A 19,747-nucleotide genomic window follows, 5' to 3' on the forward strand; every position below is an offset into this window, starting at 1 on the left:
TACTTGTACAAACAAAGCGCCACGTTTCGGTTGGTTTAGCTAACCTAACGTTAGTTGATGAAGTTAACGTTGACGTGCTCTCGGCCGTAAAGGTAGGTGTGAAAAATGCAATCAAAAAACGGGTTTAAAGGGACGTGTGTCGGGTAGAGTTACCGTGTTAAAGTTGGTCTAAAGTTAGCTGTCGTCAGCCAACATTAATGCGTTTTGTTGCCGACGTGATGTGTATTTGGCCGCAGCGTAAACCCGCCGGAGTGGAGCTTGTTTGTAGGCAGCACACAGGCTATTAGCAAAGCTTGCTCGGCGCACTGCCAGTCCCTCCCTGCTGGCTGTCGAGCTAACGACGTTAGCTGCTCCCCACAATCTGCCCCCTCCCCCGTCCATGTTGTAAGTAACGGCGGACAGCACGTGGTTAGCTACATTATTGAGCCATTAATGTGAATCGTGTGACAGGGCATGTACACAAGGGAGGGGAGGCTTTCGCTAACAGGTCCATAGTGGAGCCCGTCCTCTCCACATAACGCCAGCCAACCATACTCCAAAAAACACAGCATGCTCTTGCAACGCAAATGTAAGACACTTTGAGCAGCGCTGAAATTGTCTTTATTTCTTGCTCTTAAGGAAGCATCGTGATGGAACTGTTCGTTCTTTGAAACAATAGTTCCTCAAACTATCTGACGTTATCTCTGTTTGAGAAGTTCGATCATTGTCAGGGTGGTACTGCGGTCAACTCAGCCGACGCTTGAATTGTAATGCACGTCTATGCTGAGATTTACGGTATTGAACAAGTAACCGGAATAAAAGCTGTTTAATCAAATATTCTGGACAATGACTGAAGTATGTGTGTTCAGGACCATTCTGACTACTATTGTACAAAAAAAGGAATACTTCCACTGTACAAAGTTAGATTATTATCCTATATTTCAAATTCAAAAGGACCATTTTTGAAGTTGGAACTGCAATAAAAATACTTTTCTCAATTGTTCCAGTCAAAGACTAACATACATGTGTTAAGGACATATCTGACTACTATTGTAAAAAAAGTGAAATATTTTTACTGTACAGATATCAAGTATTTTTACTGTATAGATTTGGAGATTTCTCCAAAGTAAAAGCCCCATAATTGCACGTCCAAAAAGACCATATCTCCATTTTTGAAATGCAATAAAAACAGATGTATCAATAGTTCCAAGGCAAGACCAATGTACCTGTGTAAGGACCTCTCTGACTACTACCATGCTGAAGTTGAAACATTTTTACTGTACAGATTTGGAGATTTCTGCAAAGTAAAACCCCTTTTTGATATATTTTGATTTTGTAATATTCAAGATAAAAAATGTGTGTTTGTATATGAGTGTTTGACCCAGAATCAAACTGTGCGATGTGCGCTGCCAAAAAAACATCCGGTCCGGGGGCTGCGCTCACAAACTGGGTGATTCATTATTTTACTCTGGTCATTGTCTGTGTTCATTCATAATATCACGTGTTGATTACTCAACCATCATTACATAAATGTGCTTCATTTTTTCTCTTTTTTTAGATCTAGTGTGACAGCTGTTTGCGCTGGTTCCCCCCCGACTGGCACTGTCCCAGACTTCCTTCCAGAATGTTGAAGAGGCGTTTTAAATTACATTACAGGTCATTTATCCAAAGCGACTTCATTACACTTTAAACCCATGGCTTTTACATTTGGCCCAGGGAGCAATTAGGGGTTAGGTGTCTTGCTCAGGTACATTTCGACTTGAGACATGGGGCAGCCGGGACTCGAACCTCCAACCGTGCGCTTCCCAGCACACCCACTCTACCCCCTGCGCCACGACGACCCCCTTATCCAAGATAGCCCCCCAACACCCATTGCTTTTAGCATCTCTGGACGGATCTCATCAACCCTTGGGGCTTTGCCACTGCAGAGTTGTTTAACTACCTCAGTGACCTCCACCAGGCAAATTGACAATGATCCCTCCTTCGCCTCCAGCTCCGCCTCTACCAAAGAGGCCCTAGTAGTTGGATTCAGGAGTTCCTCAAATGGCGTGTTTTCCAAGCGGTACGGGTCGGGTCTGTTACCCATGATTTGGCGAGCGTTTCCACCGCCAACAGTACCCGTACTTGATAGGCGTGGTGTATTCCAGAAAGTAGTGATAACATCACTTGATAGGCGTGGTATATGACGGAAAGTAGATTGACGTCATTCGATCGCGCGAAAACTGAAAGCTAACCGCAAATAACAATGGAGGACATACAGCCGATCCTGTTCTTGCTTCTCGATATGTGGCTGTTTGTCACAAGGAGACGACAATATTTGTTTGAGCAAAGGCTACATACTGCAAGGAAAAACACAGCGGATAAATACAGGCGAATTCGGGAAGTAGGAGCTGGGACGAGATAGACAACCGCGTGAGTCAAGACAAGGCAAGACAAACACAACGGCGCAAGAGGGTAAGCTTGAGCTAAGCTATCTTTTTCATGTAATGTATTAATGTATTTCGTCTTATGTGCTAACTATATTCTTATAAATTAAATAATCCTAAACTAAAAAAATAAGTACAATAAGCCCTGTCTGTGAAACCAGATTTTAACTGTGCTAACTGTAAACTACAGTCTGTTCATTATTTACGCACTATGAAGGTTACTTATTAAGATTAGTAAACTCTCACATGAATATGTTGATTCCTATATTATTTCAAGTGCAATACTGGTTGTGGTTCATGATTGATTATTTTGAGAAAATAGTTATATCTTTAAGCTAGTTTTTCTTTGTGCTTTAATGACACCAGAGTTCCCTCTCTAGTGCAGTATATTAGATATTTTAACACATTTATATATTCTTTCGTGTCCAAGGGTAACACTTACAATGTTTATAATACTTTATGTATTTTTTCATCTGCCGTATGATAGTTGCCCTAATAATTAAATGACTTGAACACACCCACCGTCACTGTGACATTGTTTAAACCTTAACATTGCTTTGTGTTTTCTAGATAATAAATCTGTTATTGGCTCCTAAAACCATTCCCTGACAATGGCCGGCTGACAGCAGAACAACTGACCTACAACAAAAAAGTGTGCAGGGCTCGGGTGGTGGTGGAAAATGCTTTTGGGAGACTCAAAGGAAGGTGGCGGTGCCTTATGAAGAGGAACGACAGCGACATCGAATTGGTGAAGTCCATGGTGTTGACTTGTTGTGCTCTGCACAATCTTTGTGAAAGGCATGGAGAGGATTACCAGCACGAATGGAATACACCTGTTGCCGCGGAGCCTGTGGTTCCACAGGCACAGGGCGCAGAGGAGGAGGGCAGGGATGTACGCGAGGGTCCAATGCGTTATTTGAACAGTTAAATCTGTTGTACACCTGTATAAATGTTATGTTTTGATTTTATTGAAAATGAATAAATCCTTTTTACTTTTACCCTGCCTCTTCATATTTTGTAAAATACTTTTGCCGCTGCATCTTATGTAGATGGTGTTTAAACATGAGGTATAATTTATTTTGGGTAGCTATATCAAATGGACAATCTGGTAACGCTTTACATAATACTGTGCAAGTACACAATTTACAGCATACCCTTTGGTAATTTTATTGTACTTATAAATTATGTACGTTTAATTAGGAGAACAATTTATAATATGTAAACTGTAAAGAATTAAATTCAGATTTTTGTTTGCAATAGGTTACTTTAAAAATCATATGATTAGGGTAAAACCTTGGAAGATTAGCTATTGTAAATGTAAAGTAACATTACTAACTTTTGTATTTAAGGCAAGCATAATCTCCCAAATGGCCACGGTAGCAAACAATTGACAGATGACAGAAACATAAATAAAATGCCCTTATTCATAGAATGGATGAGGGAGGAATTTTGTGAGATGGCCATTGAACACAGGACACACGAGGTAATAAAAAATTACTTTAATTTGAAAAGTCAAACAAATTGCAAACAAAGTAAACAAGTGCAAACAAAGTAAACAAGTGTAAACCCGTCCAAAAAAGAAACTAGTCTAAAGTGCTGTGTGCAAAAGAGGACTAGTGGCTGGATCATGGTACAGAGTTGGGGCGATTAAACGCCTGCACCAGCTAAGAGAGCGTGCCGAGGAAGGCCTGATTAAAGTTCACAGACTGCTCCATATGTAGGCGAGTTATATCAGCCTCATGCCGCCTTGCCTCACGGGAATCCTCCATCATAAGTTAGAAGCGCCGGTCACGGCGGTCCTCCATCTTTTCCAGCCACTCCTGCTGCTTCTCATCAGCTGCCTGCATCTCAGCCAGGGCCGCAACAACAACAATATATAATAATATAATAAATATTTATTATATTTCTTTTCACTCTGGTGTTCATGTCTTACCAATTGTAATACGCCGAGGTTCACTCGCAGTTGATGGAGCAGATTCTGGTGGTGGTGGTGTCGGTGTTGAAGTCTTGGCAGGCGAACTTGCGCTTTCAAGGGTGGGAATTTCACCAAGTACCTCGGGTTCCATTTCCTCCCGACAGCTAGGATGCTCAACTGAAAAGTTACACAAGTCACGTTAATTACACAAACTGCAACAATGCGGTTGAGATAAATACAGAACATACAACGTAGTAGGTCTAGCCAAACTAGTCAAGTGCATAGCCAAACAAAGCATTTTTACTTTGTATAATGTACATAAGTATTTTTTTCAAGTATCTATGAAAAAGAAAGAACTTTTATTGCACTACATTCCAAAGCATAATATTGTACGTTTTACCCCACAACATTACTGTACTGTTTAAGCCTATTGAATGTGGACATTTTCACATATTTCATAATTATTTTCAAACTGAGTTCTTACTCTTACCTTAAGCTCTACAATTAGACACATCTCTCTAATATATATTTAGTAGAATATCTTTAGTAGTAAAATAATTGTATTTTATCAGGGTATCTGTACAAGTAACGTTACTGGACATGCACTCCGTCCACAACGTGCTAATAAACTAGCGTTTTGCTAGCTTGCAAATTATTGGTTGATAGCACGCTGGCTGACAGACAAACAACAGACTTGCACAAAAGTTGTGCATTGAAAGTACGCTTTCTCGTGATCTTACTATATTTCACAATTAAAAACTTACCGGGAGGCTCCATCGTCGACTCCAGCAACGAGGTGGCCGTATCGATGCCTCCTTCTCGTCCCAAACTCGGCGGTCTATGTCCGTAGATTGCGTCCATCATATCGTCCAACATGCTGAAAAACCTTTTCGTTTCTCACCATGCCATCGAGTTCCCTTTGCACCCTTTCTTCACCGATGATACCCAAGAAGGTCTTCACCTCTGGGGTTGACCACGGTAAAGTAATTCTGAGTCCGCGGCCTGATCCACAGCCATGGCCGCGTAGTCAAGGCCCAAGTGGACGGATCCAGTGACGGCTCGGGAGAGGCAATCGGCGACGAAATTGTCTTTGCCGGCCACGTGCTGAATGTCAGTGGTGTACTCTGAGATAGCAGAAAGCTGGCGCTGCTGTCGACCAGACCATGGCTCCGAAGACTTGGCCATGGCGAACGTCAACGGCTTGTGGTCAACGAAAGCCGTGAACCGCCGGCCCTCCAACAGGAAACGGAAATGACGGGTGGCGAGGAAAAGACCCAGGAGCTCCCTGTCGAAGGCGCTGTATTTCCTCTCGTTGTCACGGAGCTTCCTGCTGAAAAAGGCCAACGGCTGCCAGGCTCCGCCTACCCACTGTTCACACACAGCCCCCACCGCGTAATCCGAGGCGTGTGTAGTAAGAGCAACTGGGGCGGTAGGAGACGGATGTGCCAGCAGAGCAGCGTTGGCCAGCGCGGTTTTGTCAGCGTCAAAAGCAGCAGCCATCCCTGCGGACCAATCCAACACGTCCGCCGGCCTCCGACCCCGCAAGGCGTCATACAAGGGTCGCATGGGGAAGGAAACGGTTGTAGAAATTCACCATGCCCAGGAACTCCTGCAGGGACTTCATAGTGTGCGGGCGTGGGAAACCGGCGACGGCCTCCACCTTGGCCGGGAGGGGTATGGCTCCCTGCGGGGTGACGTGGTGGCCGAGAAAAGTGATGGACGACTGGCCAAACTCGCACTTGGCCGGATTGATGATGAGACCATGCTCACTTAGCCGGCCGAACAGCTGCCGGAGATGCGTCAGGTGGTCGTCTGCGGACGCGCTGGCCACAAGAATGTCGTCCAAGTACACAAACAGGAACGGCATGTCCCGTAGCACAGACTCCATGAGGCGCTGAAACGTCTGCGCCGCACCCTTGAGGCCGAAAGGCATACGCAGGAATTCGAAAAGGCCAAAGGGCGTGATGACTGCCGTCTTGGGAACATCCTGCGGGCGGACGGGCACCTGGTGGTAACCGCGCACCAGGTCCACCTTCGAAAAGATTGTGGCACCAGCTAGGTGGGCGGAGAAATCTTGTATGTGCGGCACTGGGTAACGGTCGGGGGTGGTGGCGTTGTTCAGGCGACGGAAATCACCGCAGGGACGCCAACCACCATCAGCCTTGGTCACCATGTGCAGGGGGGACGCCCACGGGCTGTTGGAGCGGCGCACGATGCCGAGGTGCTCCATGGTGGCGAATTCCTCCTTGGCAATCGCGAGCTTGGCCGAGTCGAGGCGTCGGGCCCGTGCATAGACTGGGGGGCCAATCGTGGTGATGTAGTGCTCCACGCCATGCTTAGCCACCGCTGATGAAAACGTGGGCGTGGTGATATCCGGGAATTCAGCCAGCAGGCGGTGATACAGGTCCCCTGTGGCAAACGTGTTCAACAGACAAAGCGCAAGGCTGGCGACACTGCTTGGCCTTGGCCCCAAACCTGGAATGGTAATAACACCACCCGTCCTCCCGCTGTTGGCGGGCCGTTACAGCCGCTGCAGTGTCCGGGCCGTCCTCCAGGGGTGGAAGCGAAACAGACGTGTGCTGGGCGGGTAGCAGCGCGTGGACAAACTGCTGCCGGGTTGGCGAGGAAAATCCTGTCTGCCTCCAACGCCAGCGCCCGATAGTCCATGGAGGAAGTGAGGGCGGAGCAGGCCAGCGCGGTGCGCACGGGCGCTGGAAGCTGCCGCAGGAAGATGTGGGCGAAGAGGAACGAGGGATCCGCCGCGCCGAGCACAGCCAGCATCCTCTCCATCAACTCGGACGGCTTGCCGTCACCAAGTCCATTCAGGGACAGCAGACGGTCCGCTTTCTCCAGCTCCGACAGTTGTGAAAGTACGACGACTTGAGTGCGTCGTACTTTCCGTTAGCTGGAGGAGCCTCCAACAGCGCCATACCCCTGGCCGTCGTCGAGGCATCCAAGGCCGAAACAACGTGGAAATACTTAGTAACATCCTGCGTAATTCCTCTCAGCTGGAACTGAGCCTCGATGTGCTGAAACCACGGCCGCGGGTTGCGCTGCCAAAAGTCCGGTAGCTTGATGGTGGCTGCGTAGATAGCGCCGACATTAGCCGCACCGCTAACAACGGCCAGCACCGCAGCAGCAGCATTCTCACCACCGTCGTTGTTCGACATGATCAGCCGTGTTCAAGCGTCGGGGTCACCAAAATGTGGAGGTTGTAAAGTGACGAGACAGGAGACGGAGATGCGTGTCAGCGAGTCAGCTTTACTCTCCACTTCAACACTACAGAACAACACGTGAGAACTACTGCAGACAGCACGTTAACCTCACATCAAAACACTTTCCCTTAAAGGTACAGTCCCCTGGTGAATGTCTCTCCAGCGTTACTTGTCGGTCACCACAATATGGCATTTACATACTATTTCGCAGATACTGGGAGGAGTTTTAGGATTTATCAAGATTGTGTCTGTTTTTAATAAGTTTCAATCGAAGGTGCAAAGTTAAAGAAATCAACATTTATTGAAAAATGGAATCACTTTCAACATCCAAAACATATTATTACACAACGAAATACTCAAGCTCAATAATGTCTACTTGTGTTAAACTCCGCAAAATCATGGATGGATTGTCCTGACCGCGCGCTTTAAAAACTCGCCACGGACGCCCTCGCCTTCACGCGCAAACAGTACACGTGTATCGTTGCCAAAAGCACACAGACATGGGCTGTATTAAATATACTACCTGCAGCTGAAAATTTAAATTAAGAGCGATGTGCGGCGTGTTAATTAAGCTACTGTACCGCTGCTGTGCGTAAATGCGCATTGCTCTTAATTAAAAGACGCACTTCCAAACTTTGCATATGCATTTTTTCATAACACAGCAGAAAAACTCACCATTTCAGTGGGAACAGTGTTGTTGGTCTCCCTTTTTTGCCAGTGCATCAAAGTCTGGAGTTAGTTTTGTTGTGGCAATTCTCAGGACAGATCTGAGGTGTTGGTCAGTTAACTTGGATCTGTGATGGGCTTTGTTGATTTTCATGACGCTAAATGTCTGCTCACACACGTAGGTCGAGCCAAACAACACCAGCATCTTCTGCGCCGTCCTCCGGAGGTTTGGAAACGCGGTCTCGTTAAGTGAAGCGTAAAAGTCATTCAGTTTAAGAGACTTGAACTTCTCCTTTGAGACGGAGTCAGACTGAAGATCGATCAGTTCCAATTGCAGCTCCTGCGGTGCTGATTCGGGGTCTTGTGACAGGGGACAGGACACCAGTTGAAGTGACTTGTCAATTTTTTCAAAATCACAGAACCGACGGCAAAATTCTCTGTGCAGATCGTCCAGTGATTTGCAGTATTTCTTTGCATTTCGGGCGGCCTCTTTCTGCACGGCTAGTGTGGGGAAATGTGCGAAAGATTTGTTTGACATTTGCCTGGAGAATAAAACCAGCTTGGATTTGAAGGCTCTCACATTTGTGTACATGTCGTGCGCAAACTGATCTTTCCCCTGTAGCTTCACGTTCAGCTCATTCATGTGTGAAAATATGTCCACAGCAAACGCAAAGTCACAAAGCCAGTTTGTGTCGCTCAGCTCGGGGAATTCTTCGGATTTCCCCATTAAATAAAAAAATGAGCGAATCTCGTCTTTGAGCTCCCAGACTCGTTGAAACACTTTCCCCAAACTTAACCAGCGGACGCGAGAGTGGTAAAGTAGGTCCTGGTGATCCGCATTAGTTTCTTCCAGGAACGTAATGAACTGACGATGATTAAGTCCCCTTGCTCGTATGAAGTTAACAAGTTTTACAACTGGATCCACGACGTGATTAAGCTGCAATACAGACTTACACAGAGACTCCTGATGAATGATGCAGTGAAGTAAAATAACATCCTGGTCAGGGTTTTCTTCTTTCACTTTATCCTGGATTCTTTTCAGCAGCCCGATGTTTTTTCCAGTTAAATTTGGCGATCCATCCGTGGTGACATTGGCAAGTTTACTCCAAGGTAGCTTCATTCTCTCGATGACAGCAGACACCTGTTCATATAAGTCCTCTCCTCGCGTTTTCCCTTTCAGTGATTCCATTCTCAAAAGCTACTCCGTTATCGCAAAACTGTCGTTAATCCCTCGGATAAAAATTAGGAGCTGAGCAGTGTCTTTTATGTCGTTACTTTCATCCAGTGCTAGTGAATATAACTTGAAGGACTCCGCCTTTTTGTTTAACTCGCTGACTATATCTTTGTCAATCAGTTCCACGCGGCGAGTCACTGTCCTGCGTGCTAAACTGATTTTTTCAAACTTGGCTTTGCTCTCCGGACACAAGAGACCTGCTGTCTCTACCATGCACTCTTTCAAAAACTCGCCTTCGGAGAAAGGCTTGCTAGCCATTGCTAATTTGAATGCCAGTAAATAACTTGCCTTGGTACTTGACTCTTGAATTGCAGTTTGTCGGTGAAAAAAGTTCTGTTGACTCTGTAAATTAGCTACCAACCTCTGAGCAGTAGCCGCCCGTTCTTGTGTTGACTGCTTGCTAGCATAGTTTGCATGCTTCGTGGCAAAGTGACGGCTGATATTGTACTCTTTGAAAACCGCAACAGCTTCTTGGCATATGAGACATACAGCCGTTGATCGGACTTCAGTGAAGAAGTATTTTGTTGTCCACTCCTTATTAAACACTCGGCATTCGCTGTCCACTTTCCTTCTCTTTGGTCCGCTCATTTTCACAGAAGGGCTTAATGGTGACGTGAAACGAAGTGAAAATTAAAGTGAAATAAAGAGAAATACGCGCCACTCCAACAACGGTCAATGTGTTTTGAGTGCGCCATCTATTGGGGAAACGTGGGCATTGCAGGGAAAGGGGAAAAAAGGAGGTTTTTACTATAATTTGGACAAGTTCGGCGGGCCGGATTAAAAAGCCTAACGGGCTGTATGTGGCCCGCGGGCCGTAGTTTGCCCATGTCTGGTCTAGCTCCACCCTTTAGTACCAAACAAATGTGCCAGCTACCCCAACGGAAGGGTACCCAAAAAGTGGTATGGTACGGTTCGGATTTTTGGTACTATTCTCAACTTTTGGCAGTGGAGACACAAATAAAAGGGTACCGACCCGTACCGTACCACTCGGTGGAAACGAGCCATTAGTACCAAACAACTGTGCCAGGTACCCCAACGGAAGGGTACCCAAAAAGTGGTACGGTACGGATTTTTGGTACTATTCTCAACTTTTGGCAGTGGAGACACAAATAGAAGAGTACCGACCCGTACCGCTTTGGTCCGATAACCTCACTTTGGTGCCGATCGAAAGTCCTTCTCCATAGTTACTTCGAACTCCTCCCATACTCACTGCTTTGCCTCCATCACGGCAGAGGCTGCTGCCCTCCGAGCCTGTCGGTACACTGCCTCCGTAGTCCCACCAAAAATCATAACCCGGAAGGTCTCCTCCTTTAGTCGGACGGCTTCCCTGACCACCGGTGTCCACCGGGTTACCGCCCCTTGATGCACCTAAGATCAGTGTCCCCTGTGTGTGACCCTGCTGGAGGTCTTGAGTTGAAAATCTTTTGGCCTGGGGCCTCCTCCAGACGTTCCCAGTTCACCCTCACTACACGCTTGGGTTTACCGGGTCTGTCCCGAGTCTTCCCCCATCCTCTGACCTAGCCCCTCTCTTTACCCAAGTGTCCAGAACATGCGGCTTCGGATCACGATACAATTACATTACAGGTCATTTAGCTGACGCTAATGTTTACTTTTGAGAGTCTTCAACTTGTAAATACAAAATATTCAGTAAATGTATTGTCATGAAAGTGTCGTACGGATAAATGTACGTCAAACTTTGAGAAATGGTGTTTTTGAACTTGCAAAAATAGGGCTTTAACTTTGGTGAAATCTCCAAATCTGTGCAGTAAAATTGTTTTAAATTCAGTATGGTCATAGAGGTCCTCAATACAGGTGCATTGGTCTTGGTCTGGAAGTATTGAAAGATCTGTTTTTATTGCATTTCAAAAATGGAGATACGGTCTTTTTGAACGTGGAATTAGAGGGCTTTTTCTTTATTTTACTTTACTAAATCTGTACAGTAAAAATTTTGATGTTCATCATGGTAGTAGTCAGAGAGGTCCTTAACACAGGTATATTGGTCTTGGCCTGGAACTATTGATGAATTTCTTTTTATGGCAGTTCAAACTTTGAGAAATTGTGTTTTTGAACTTGGAGAAATAGTGCTTTTACTTTGGAGAAATCTCCAAATCTGTACAGTAAAAATGTTTCAGATTCAGCATGGTAGTAGTCAGAGAGGTCCTTAACACAGGTATATTGGTCTTGGCCTGGAACTATTGATAAATCTGTTTTTATTGCAGTTCAAACTTTGAGAAATGGTGTTTTTGAACTTCCAATTACAGGGCTTTTACTTTGGAGAGATGTCCACATTTTTACTGTACAAATATTTATTTTATTATACACCAGTAGTCCTGTACACACATAGTTCTATCATTGTCTGGAATTTGCTATTTAAATAGCCTTTTTTCAGGTTACTTGTTCAATACCGTAAATGTCAACTAGGGCTGCAACTAACGATTATTTTCATAATCGATTAATCGGTCGATTATTTCTTCGATGAATCGATTTTTTAAAAAACGGCATTAAAAAGCTTTAATTCCAACCTTTTATTCTTAAACAGAACCTCAAATTCATCAGAACTAGTTCTCTATACTACACTCACAAACACACCCTCATGTTCACTTGAAGCATATTCATTAAATTATTACCATCATTGTAGTGCAAGTTAAGTAAATGCATACAACTAAAAAACAACCAAGTGCTATGAGATGAATTTAAAATGGCATTTGTAAATAAATGCATTAGAGGCTTCTTAGTTGATTTAATGGATCACCATGTGTCTCCCTTTACAGGCATAACATCAACTACCGTATAACCCACAGTATATGTGCAAGCGCACTAGACTACCATATATGACAGCATTAAAAAGTACAACACACACAAATATATTTGTCAACAATAACCGATATGGGACAAAGCACAAAATATCAGACACATTGAAAAATGAATGGTCCAAAAGAGGCGAGTAAATAAAAATGTGTCTTAGTCTTGCTAACTGCTTTACTGCTGTTATTAGCGAGCTAACTCTAGCTTGATCAGCTGGATGACGAGTAAACAGGAGGCTTGTCGTCCCTCACGTCAAAACGGGACAACGTGGACCGGGACCCCCCACGCTCGCACACCTTAGACGACTAGTCGAATAGATGTCTCTAGCGTCACAGTGATCCCTTTTGACATGGTCAGGAAGCTTTTGATCAGGTCAAAGTGAGGGTTCTTGGCACTTGGTGGAGGGGGGGGTTCCTTGGCCCAGCTGGTTGGCTCGCCACCAGGAGGGTGGTAGCAGTGGGGTGAGAGTGCCATGGGGCCAGATGTTGAAGGCTGAGAGCAGGGGTTCTCTGGTGTAGTCTGTCACCTGTTTCTCTGCTACTGCAATGCAATAATTACATGGCTGGCTGTCCTGGAGCTGTAGAGCCCTGGAACGCTCCTAGTCACGTACCCTATGTGGGGCGGCGCCATTGAAGGTTGAGCAAATTCCTCTGGAAGCTTTGCAAACAACAGATATTGTTGGACACGGTTACATAAGACCAGATGCAACCATCATGCAGGTGAAATTGTCACTGCGGTACGTTTATTTAGTTATGGACAAAGTCTACACTAGCGGCATGTCTAGTCAGAAAAATAAATAAGCTATTTGGTGTGAGTGTAAAATAAAATTAGCTTATCGTAAGGTTTACGCTTACATGTTGGAAAACGGAACCTCTCATGGAGGATGCTTGCTAACGCGACTTCAGTTATGTTACGTGCAATGTAGTGAATTATCAGAGTTGCCTGTCTTTTCGTTCGTTCTGAATAGTTAACCTCCTCCACTTAGCATTCTTCAAACTAAGTATTGTGGAAAAATAGTAATTTCATATCAACACAATTACGAGAGATCTACTCGAGCATTATACAAAACTATGATACTATAGCCTACAACGTGATAATTAAAGCTTTGTGGGAGGTTTTCTCTTTCTCTTTTAGTACTAAGAAAAGGTGTGTGGACCAGTTTGTCCTGAAGAGAGACTCATGCACCCCTCAGATGGCAGAGTCTTGACGGAGAGCATCCTCAACATGCTTGTCAATGACATGAGACCTCTATCAATGGTTAAGGATGAGGGCTTTATGCAGATGGTCAACACATTTCATCCAGGTTACACCTTACCTTCCAGAACTCATTTTACAATATGCTATATAATTTCAATATGCTCACGTTTTTACATTGCAATTTGAAATGTGTATGAATTGTGTGTTCCCCTGAAGTCATTTTGATTTACTTTTAAACCCTTACGTGCACTTTAATTGTTAATTTAATTGTTTTAGTTTTGGACTTTGAATGTTAGAGTTATTTTGCACTTGCAGAGGCTTGATAGTCATTTTGAGTTACTTTTAAAACTTTATTTGCTCTTTTATTTGTATTACTATTTTGTTTATTTATAATGATGATGTTTACACAACTTGTTACTCAAATACATTTGAATTCAAATTTCAACATTGAGTCAATATTTTTGGGGGGGAAATAATCATTAGATTAGTCGATTAATCGAAAAAATAGTTGATAGGTTAGTAGATTACTAAAATAATTGTTAGTTGCAGCCCTAACCATGAGATACATTTCCTCAGGTTCTGAGATACAATGTCAGTCCTGAAATTTCTGGTTTCAGCCCAGTGCCAAAGAGGAGAAGGAGAATGACATTCCAATTGTGATGCTTAAACCTTTTGATAAGCACTCATTGTGAACCATCGTCATTGAATCTGATTTCTGCCAAAGTAAAAACTGTCGGAAGTGTTGTTAAGCATGTCATGGCAGCTTTGTATGGGCGAAATGCCACGGCATTGACCTATCATTATACAGCCTTAACAGCTTTACGCTTCTTCTACTGTGAGATGCTACATAATGTCCGCAGGTGTCACTTGAAACTGATACCTAATTGAAGACACTGATACTTGCAGACAGCTGTTGCCTTCTGGTAGCTAATCTAGCAGATAATTGCTTGCTCAGACTGCAACTGGAAAAGCGGGATAAATACTGTCAACCACTAGCGACGTGGCCTTAGCAGACATAGCCTTCGACGTGTTCCAAAGCGACCCTCTGACTTGGCCCATTGTGCTGCAGGGGAGCGGGGAATAGTGTTCTCCAGCATGGGCAAACAATATGTGATTGTTCCCCTGCTGTGGGGAAGAAGCTGTAGGTTACTCTCTGTACCATCTTCCCTTTTGCTGTCGGAGGTAGTGGGAGGGGGGCACTCGCCCGTTTTTGGTGGAGAGGGGCTGTTGCTTAACTGGAGTGATTTTCTACTATTTTATTTATTTACGACTATATTGACGTCTCCGGAGGTGGAAAAAAAAGCAAACATTCATATGGAGGTGTGAAGTTGGATATCAGAAGAGCTGAAGTGTGATTTGTCAGCATGACATTTAGGTCCCTCAAGGAGTTTGGGGTTTCTGCGGAATGACTGGGCTCAATTTGTAAGAGACGGATGGCTCGCGTCCAAAGGTCTGTGTGTTATATTGGTTTTTAGTGTATCCTTTTTTTTGACAGTTTCCCTTTCAACAATATAAGACATTTTTGTTGTGTGCGTGTTGTACTTGTGGCCCTTCTTGATCAATTGTGGGATTACATTGGTTATTGTGAGGGATACTTTGTTCTTAACGTGATTCCTTCGCCTAGACACCGGTGGCCGATGTGGCTCCGGTCTCATTCCTGGTTTCCAGCACTTGTCAGGAAACGTTTGTGCCCTTGATTTTTGAATTTGGGGGGAGTAACCAACACGGCTCGGTCCGATTTTTTTTTTGAGTGATGAGAAATGAGTAATTTATTTAAGTTTAAACATATTTATACCTACACAAAAATAAGTAGATTAACTAATGGCCAAGGTCTTGGCCTCTCACTCGCCCGCGCACAAACATATATTCTCTCTCCCGCACCGCCATGCTGTCTGCGCGTAGTAGTTTAAATCAGTGGTCCCCAACCTTTTTTACCTCACGGACGGGTTTCATGTCAAACACTATTTCACGGACCAGTCGAGAAGGTCCGACGGGGAGGGTGTCTAGTAGTTGTTGCGGGCGGAACGACCGCCGGGGGGGTAGAATAGATATCAACAAGCAGTTTTTCCATAAAACAGTTGAGACTTGTGACAACATTTGAAAGTTGAAATGGTGTCTGTAGCTGAAAGATTGGCGAAGCTGAAAAATCTGAAAGTTGAAGAAGTTTAAGAGTATTTGAACATGATCTCAATTGGAAAACACTATTAGAAGAAATACTAATAATAATACTACTAAATACTAATTCATATAAATTCAAGCTTAAGAGGTATAAAGCTGAAAAGTCATAGCTGGAAAGCCAGAAAGGAGCTGAATATTTTAATATTTGAACGTTTTTAATAGCTGAAAGTGTGAAGGAGTTGAAAGGTGCCACGAAAGAAATAGAAGAATAAGTTAAAGATTCAAAGAACAATAGTTGGAATGCTTAATGCATGGCGGGGGGGGGGAGTTGTAGTAGTCGCGCGCTCTGTGTTCGCTGGTGGGCGAAACTGCCGTGCACAGTAAGAGGACAACGTGAAGAAAAATGCCTGGTGACGCGTGGGGATATGTCAGAGAGACGAGCGCACATAATTAGGAGAAAATCTGCTCAATTTTCAAAATAAAACATTTTTCAGAGAAAAAAAATATATAAGCTTTCTGTGGTGCGGCCTGGTACCAAACGGCCCACGGTCCGGTAACAGTCCGCGGCCCGGTGGTTGGGGACCACTGGTTTAAATGACAATAAACAAATGCTGAGTGGTGATCCAGAGTTATATACAAGCAATTTAAGGTCGCGATTCTTGTCCCAAATATGGCAGGCTTCATTCAGTGTTTGAAACAAATATTATTAACATTAATTGTTAAATGTTTTACAGTACCGACATTGAACGCTCCTAGCCAGCTGTGCTGGTAAACATGGAACTTCTCCTGGGGCATGAAACGGCAAATAATCAAACCAGTGCATGAAAGTGTTGCTTATCTATTTTATTCATGCAATATATAGTCAGTACAGTCAGGCGCGCGCCCACTCGCAAAGCGTTGCTGTTGCCCCTGTTGAGTTTTTTTTTTTAGATTCAAATATAAATTTTCACATTGGAATAGTTGTTTTTATCAACATAGTAAACAATACATTGTTTCAACATCTGCTTCAGCGTACATGTGTTAAATGATCACAATAATAATGATTCGTTCATCTATAAACCATCTGACTCCGTGATAGTAACTTTGACATTCCATAAAACTTTTTAAGAATATTAAAGGTAGTTATGAAACCCCAAAGATATTAATTCTAGTTTATCTAGTACATCACAACTGATGTTCAATTTTTGGTTTCAGTCTTCCAACACCATGACAAAGCCCAGCTATTTGGGAGTTTTAAAAAATACATTTGGTTAAGCTGATATTGTTCATTATGCTCAGATCTAAACGAGATGTCAAACTGCCTCTCTGAACAATTATGTTGATTGTTGATTTGATTAAGTTATTTCAGGAGAGCGCTACATTGTAAGCATTACTCACCAAGTTGTTAACAGTGTGCTTCTCAATAACGCTTCTCAATAACACCAACAATTCAATTAATTTGACCCTTTTCCTTCTTTCTTTCTTAGAAACGGGAATGGCAGCCAGATGAACGGTTCGCTGGAGCAGTTGGACCAGCCGGACCCCGACTCTATCAAGATGTTCGTGGGGCAGATCCCGCGGGCCTGGGCAGAAACGGAACTCAAAGAGCTTTTTGAGCCTTTCGGCGCCGTGCACCAGATCAACATCCTCCGTGATCGCACCCAGAATCCCCCTCAGAGCAAAGGTTCGCTCGGCCACTCAATCTTCTGATTGCCATTTTATAAAACAAATATTATATATTTCATGTTGAGTGATCAGTTTATTGGTTGGGTTGAAGGAACGAGCGAGCATGAGCTAGCTTTTCAAAGTACCCAACCGCCGAGAGAGGCTTTGCGGAACTACGCATTTTTATAACTACCTAATTTATTAGAACTATATTGGACCCTTTGAGTCTAATTTTCAAGGAACTCCCGAACCAGCAATTACAAAGTTAATGGAAAACAGGAAAGCCGCAATTACATAACACAACAATGACGGTACAATTTTAGATGGGAGACAATAAAAAAGAACAATTGTTACATATAGTGCAAATCTGCTTAGTCTCTTATGTGAAACATTGAGGTGACGGAGATTAGTTTTCATTAAGTGTTTTAGTCAAGGTATAGACTGAAGAGGTGTGGCTTTAGTTTGCGGCAGAAGATGTGAAGACTCTCTAGGATCCTGATGTCATCAAAGAGCTCATTCCATCATTTAGGAGCCCGGACAGCAAAGGGTTGTGATCTTGTTGAGTGTTTTGCCCTCAGTGGGGGAGGAACAAGCCATTTGGCAGATGCAGAGCGGAGTTTGCAGGTTAGGATGTAGGGTTTGACCATGTCCTGGATGTAGACTGGTACCGATCCATTCACAGCATGGTACGTGAGCACCAATGTTTTGAAGTGGATGCGGGCAACCACTGGTAGCGAGTGAAGAGAGTAGTGTGGGAGAATTTAGGCAGGTTAAAGACCAGTCGAGCTGCTGCATTCTGGATGAGCTGCAGAGGTTGTAGAGCTGTAGGAGGGAGACCTGCCAGGAGGGAGTTTATGAATAAGTGTAGGGGGCACTGTCAAGTCAAAAAGCTGTTTGGATGCATTGAAATTATATGAAGTAACTACATCTTTAACTGTAAATGTGTTTTCCAAGTTTAGTACAGAATGGGGAATATTTAGTCCCTCAAAAGCACTTCTTCTTTGACCTTGAAGATCAGGTTCCCACAGCAACAGCGTAACACAAACAGTTTTTAATACCTTGTAATCACCAAGGTCTTAGGATTGTTTTGTCAAAATTTGAAGTGGCTGTGACAAAGTCACAGAGTGGAGGTCGTCAAAGTATAGCTTCTAGAAAATGCGAAAAATAGAGGAAATATTCACGCAAAAAAAATTATAACTGACTTCCTGTTCATTTTAGAGCTTGGTCCCAAGAGACTTTTTTTTTACGTCCAAAAATTGTCTTTCATATAGGTCGAACAGGGCGCTGGGGCTACTTCATTGAAAACTGCCAGAGGGCACTATGGAGGCGATTGAGTCAAAACTCCACATCAGCTCTTTAATGTCATCACATACGACACTGACAGAAGTTCCCAAGAGTTTTTGAGTTTGCCAAGGCACCGGAGTATCTGCTTGAACTTTCATGCGAAGACAGTGTCGTCACGGCAACAAGGTTTTTCAAAAACTCCCAATATTCACTGTGAACTATTATCAAAGCCTTAAGGCTTATATTCAAGGATTTGAGGTTGATCGGATTAAATGGCTAGGAGATACACATTAAAGTGTAAAACCTTTGCATTTAGCTAAGCCAATAGGCGGCGCTATAATTTGAAGTGAGTAATCTGAAATGAAGTGGATCGGAGAAACGAAGAAACTCTTGGAGGAGTTTCTTCGTTTGTAAATCCAAAATACGATGGAAATTGCAAAAAAAAAGCAACATTTGGTGAGGACAAGCCAAATACCTTTGAAGTTATAGGTCTTTCACTTTTAGGCCACACCTCCTACAACATTCATTGGTCCATAACTTCGAAACCCAATGCGATATCAACAAGGCCCAATAATGATTTCCTAAAATTTTTGTGAAAATTGGAGCAAGCGTCTAGGAGGAGTTCGCAAAAACGTGTTTTTCAAAAAATTAAAAATGGCGGAAAATTTTGTTAGGCGCATTTGCATACCATGGTTGACTTTTTTGTAGGGCATATCCAAGAGCACCTGTGTGACAAATTTCAAGTCAATCGGGCATCGGGGGGAAAAACTGGCCTAGTGTGGTACTTTTCAACTTTCTAGGGGGCTCTATGGAGACTTTTCTTGGTCTATTCTCTTATTCAGATAATAGCACACGATTCCCGATCTGTACCGACAGTTTGAGACTATTTTCAGGCAATTCCGACCAACGGTGCGGGAGGAGATGCGTTCCAAACCTTTGTACGGAAGAGAATAAGGCGAACTAGAAAATGCATTTCCTGCTGAAAATGCGTTGGAATGCAAAAAGCTGAAATTAATATTTAAAAATAGCTGAAAATACAGAAAGTTGAAGGGAATTTGAATACATTTGCTGAAATTACAGATATTAGAAAAGCTGAAATTAATTTGAAATTGCTGAAAATACAGAAATCGGAGAAGCTGAAAGGAATTTCAGTAGATTTGCTGAAAAAGCAGAAATGAAAACAGCTGAAATAAATGTGAAATATTGCAAAAAAAATACAGAAATGACTATTAAAACATTGCTGTTAATACAGGCATAAGAAAAT

The 19,747-nt window shown here is 43.5% G+C and overlaps 1 protein-coding gene, 1 long non-coding RNA gene and 1 pseudogene across 8 annotated transcripts in view; 2 read left to right on the forward strand and 1 right to left on the reverse strand.

Annotated features, from left to right (window-relative positions):
* LOC120812336 (CUGBP Elav-like family member 2) overlaps nucleotides 1-19,747 on the forward strand; it is a 60,569-nt gene that overhangs the window by 863 nt on the left and 39,959 nt on the right. For all 7 annotated transcript variants that reach the window (XR_013454729.1, XR_013454730.1, XR_013454731.1 and 4 more), the window contains exon 2: nucleotides 17,022-17,218. Coding sequence is in view for 3 of the 7 variants with exons in the window: in XM_078097393.1 (XP_077953519.1) it covers nucleotides 17,022-17,218 (197 nt within the window). In the remaining 4 variants the exon portion in view is untranslated. The remainder of the gene's footprint in view (nucleotides 1-17,021; nucleotides 17,219-19,747) is intronic.
* On the forward strand, nucleotides 1,538-3,403 carry LOC120812349 (uncharacterized). Its single transcript, XR_005710597.2, has 2 exons — nucleotides 1,538-2,433; nucleotides 2,976-3,403. It is a non-coding gene; the product is annotated as an uncharacterized LOC120812349 (long non-coding RNA).
* On the reverse strand, nucleotides 8,215-9,390 carry LOC144391333 (general transcription factor II-I repeat domain-containing protein 2A pseudogene; annotated as a pseudogene).

Source organism: Gasterosteus aculeatus, chromosome Y (assembly GCF_964276395.1).
Source record: "Gasterosteus aculeatus chromosome Y, fGasAcu3.hap1.1, whole genome shotgun sequence".
Classification (NCBI taxonomy): domain Eukaryota; kingdom Metazoa; phylum Chordata; class Actinopteri; order Perciformes; family Gasterosteidae; genus Gasterosteus; species Gasterosteus aculeatus.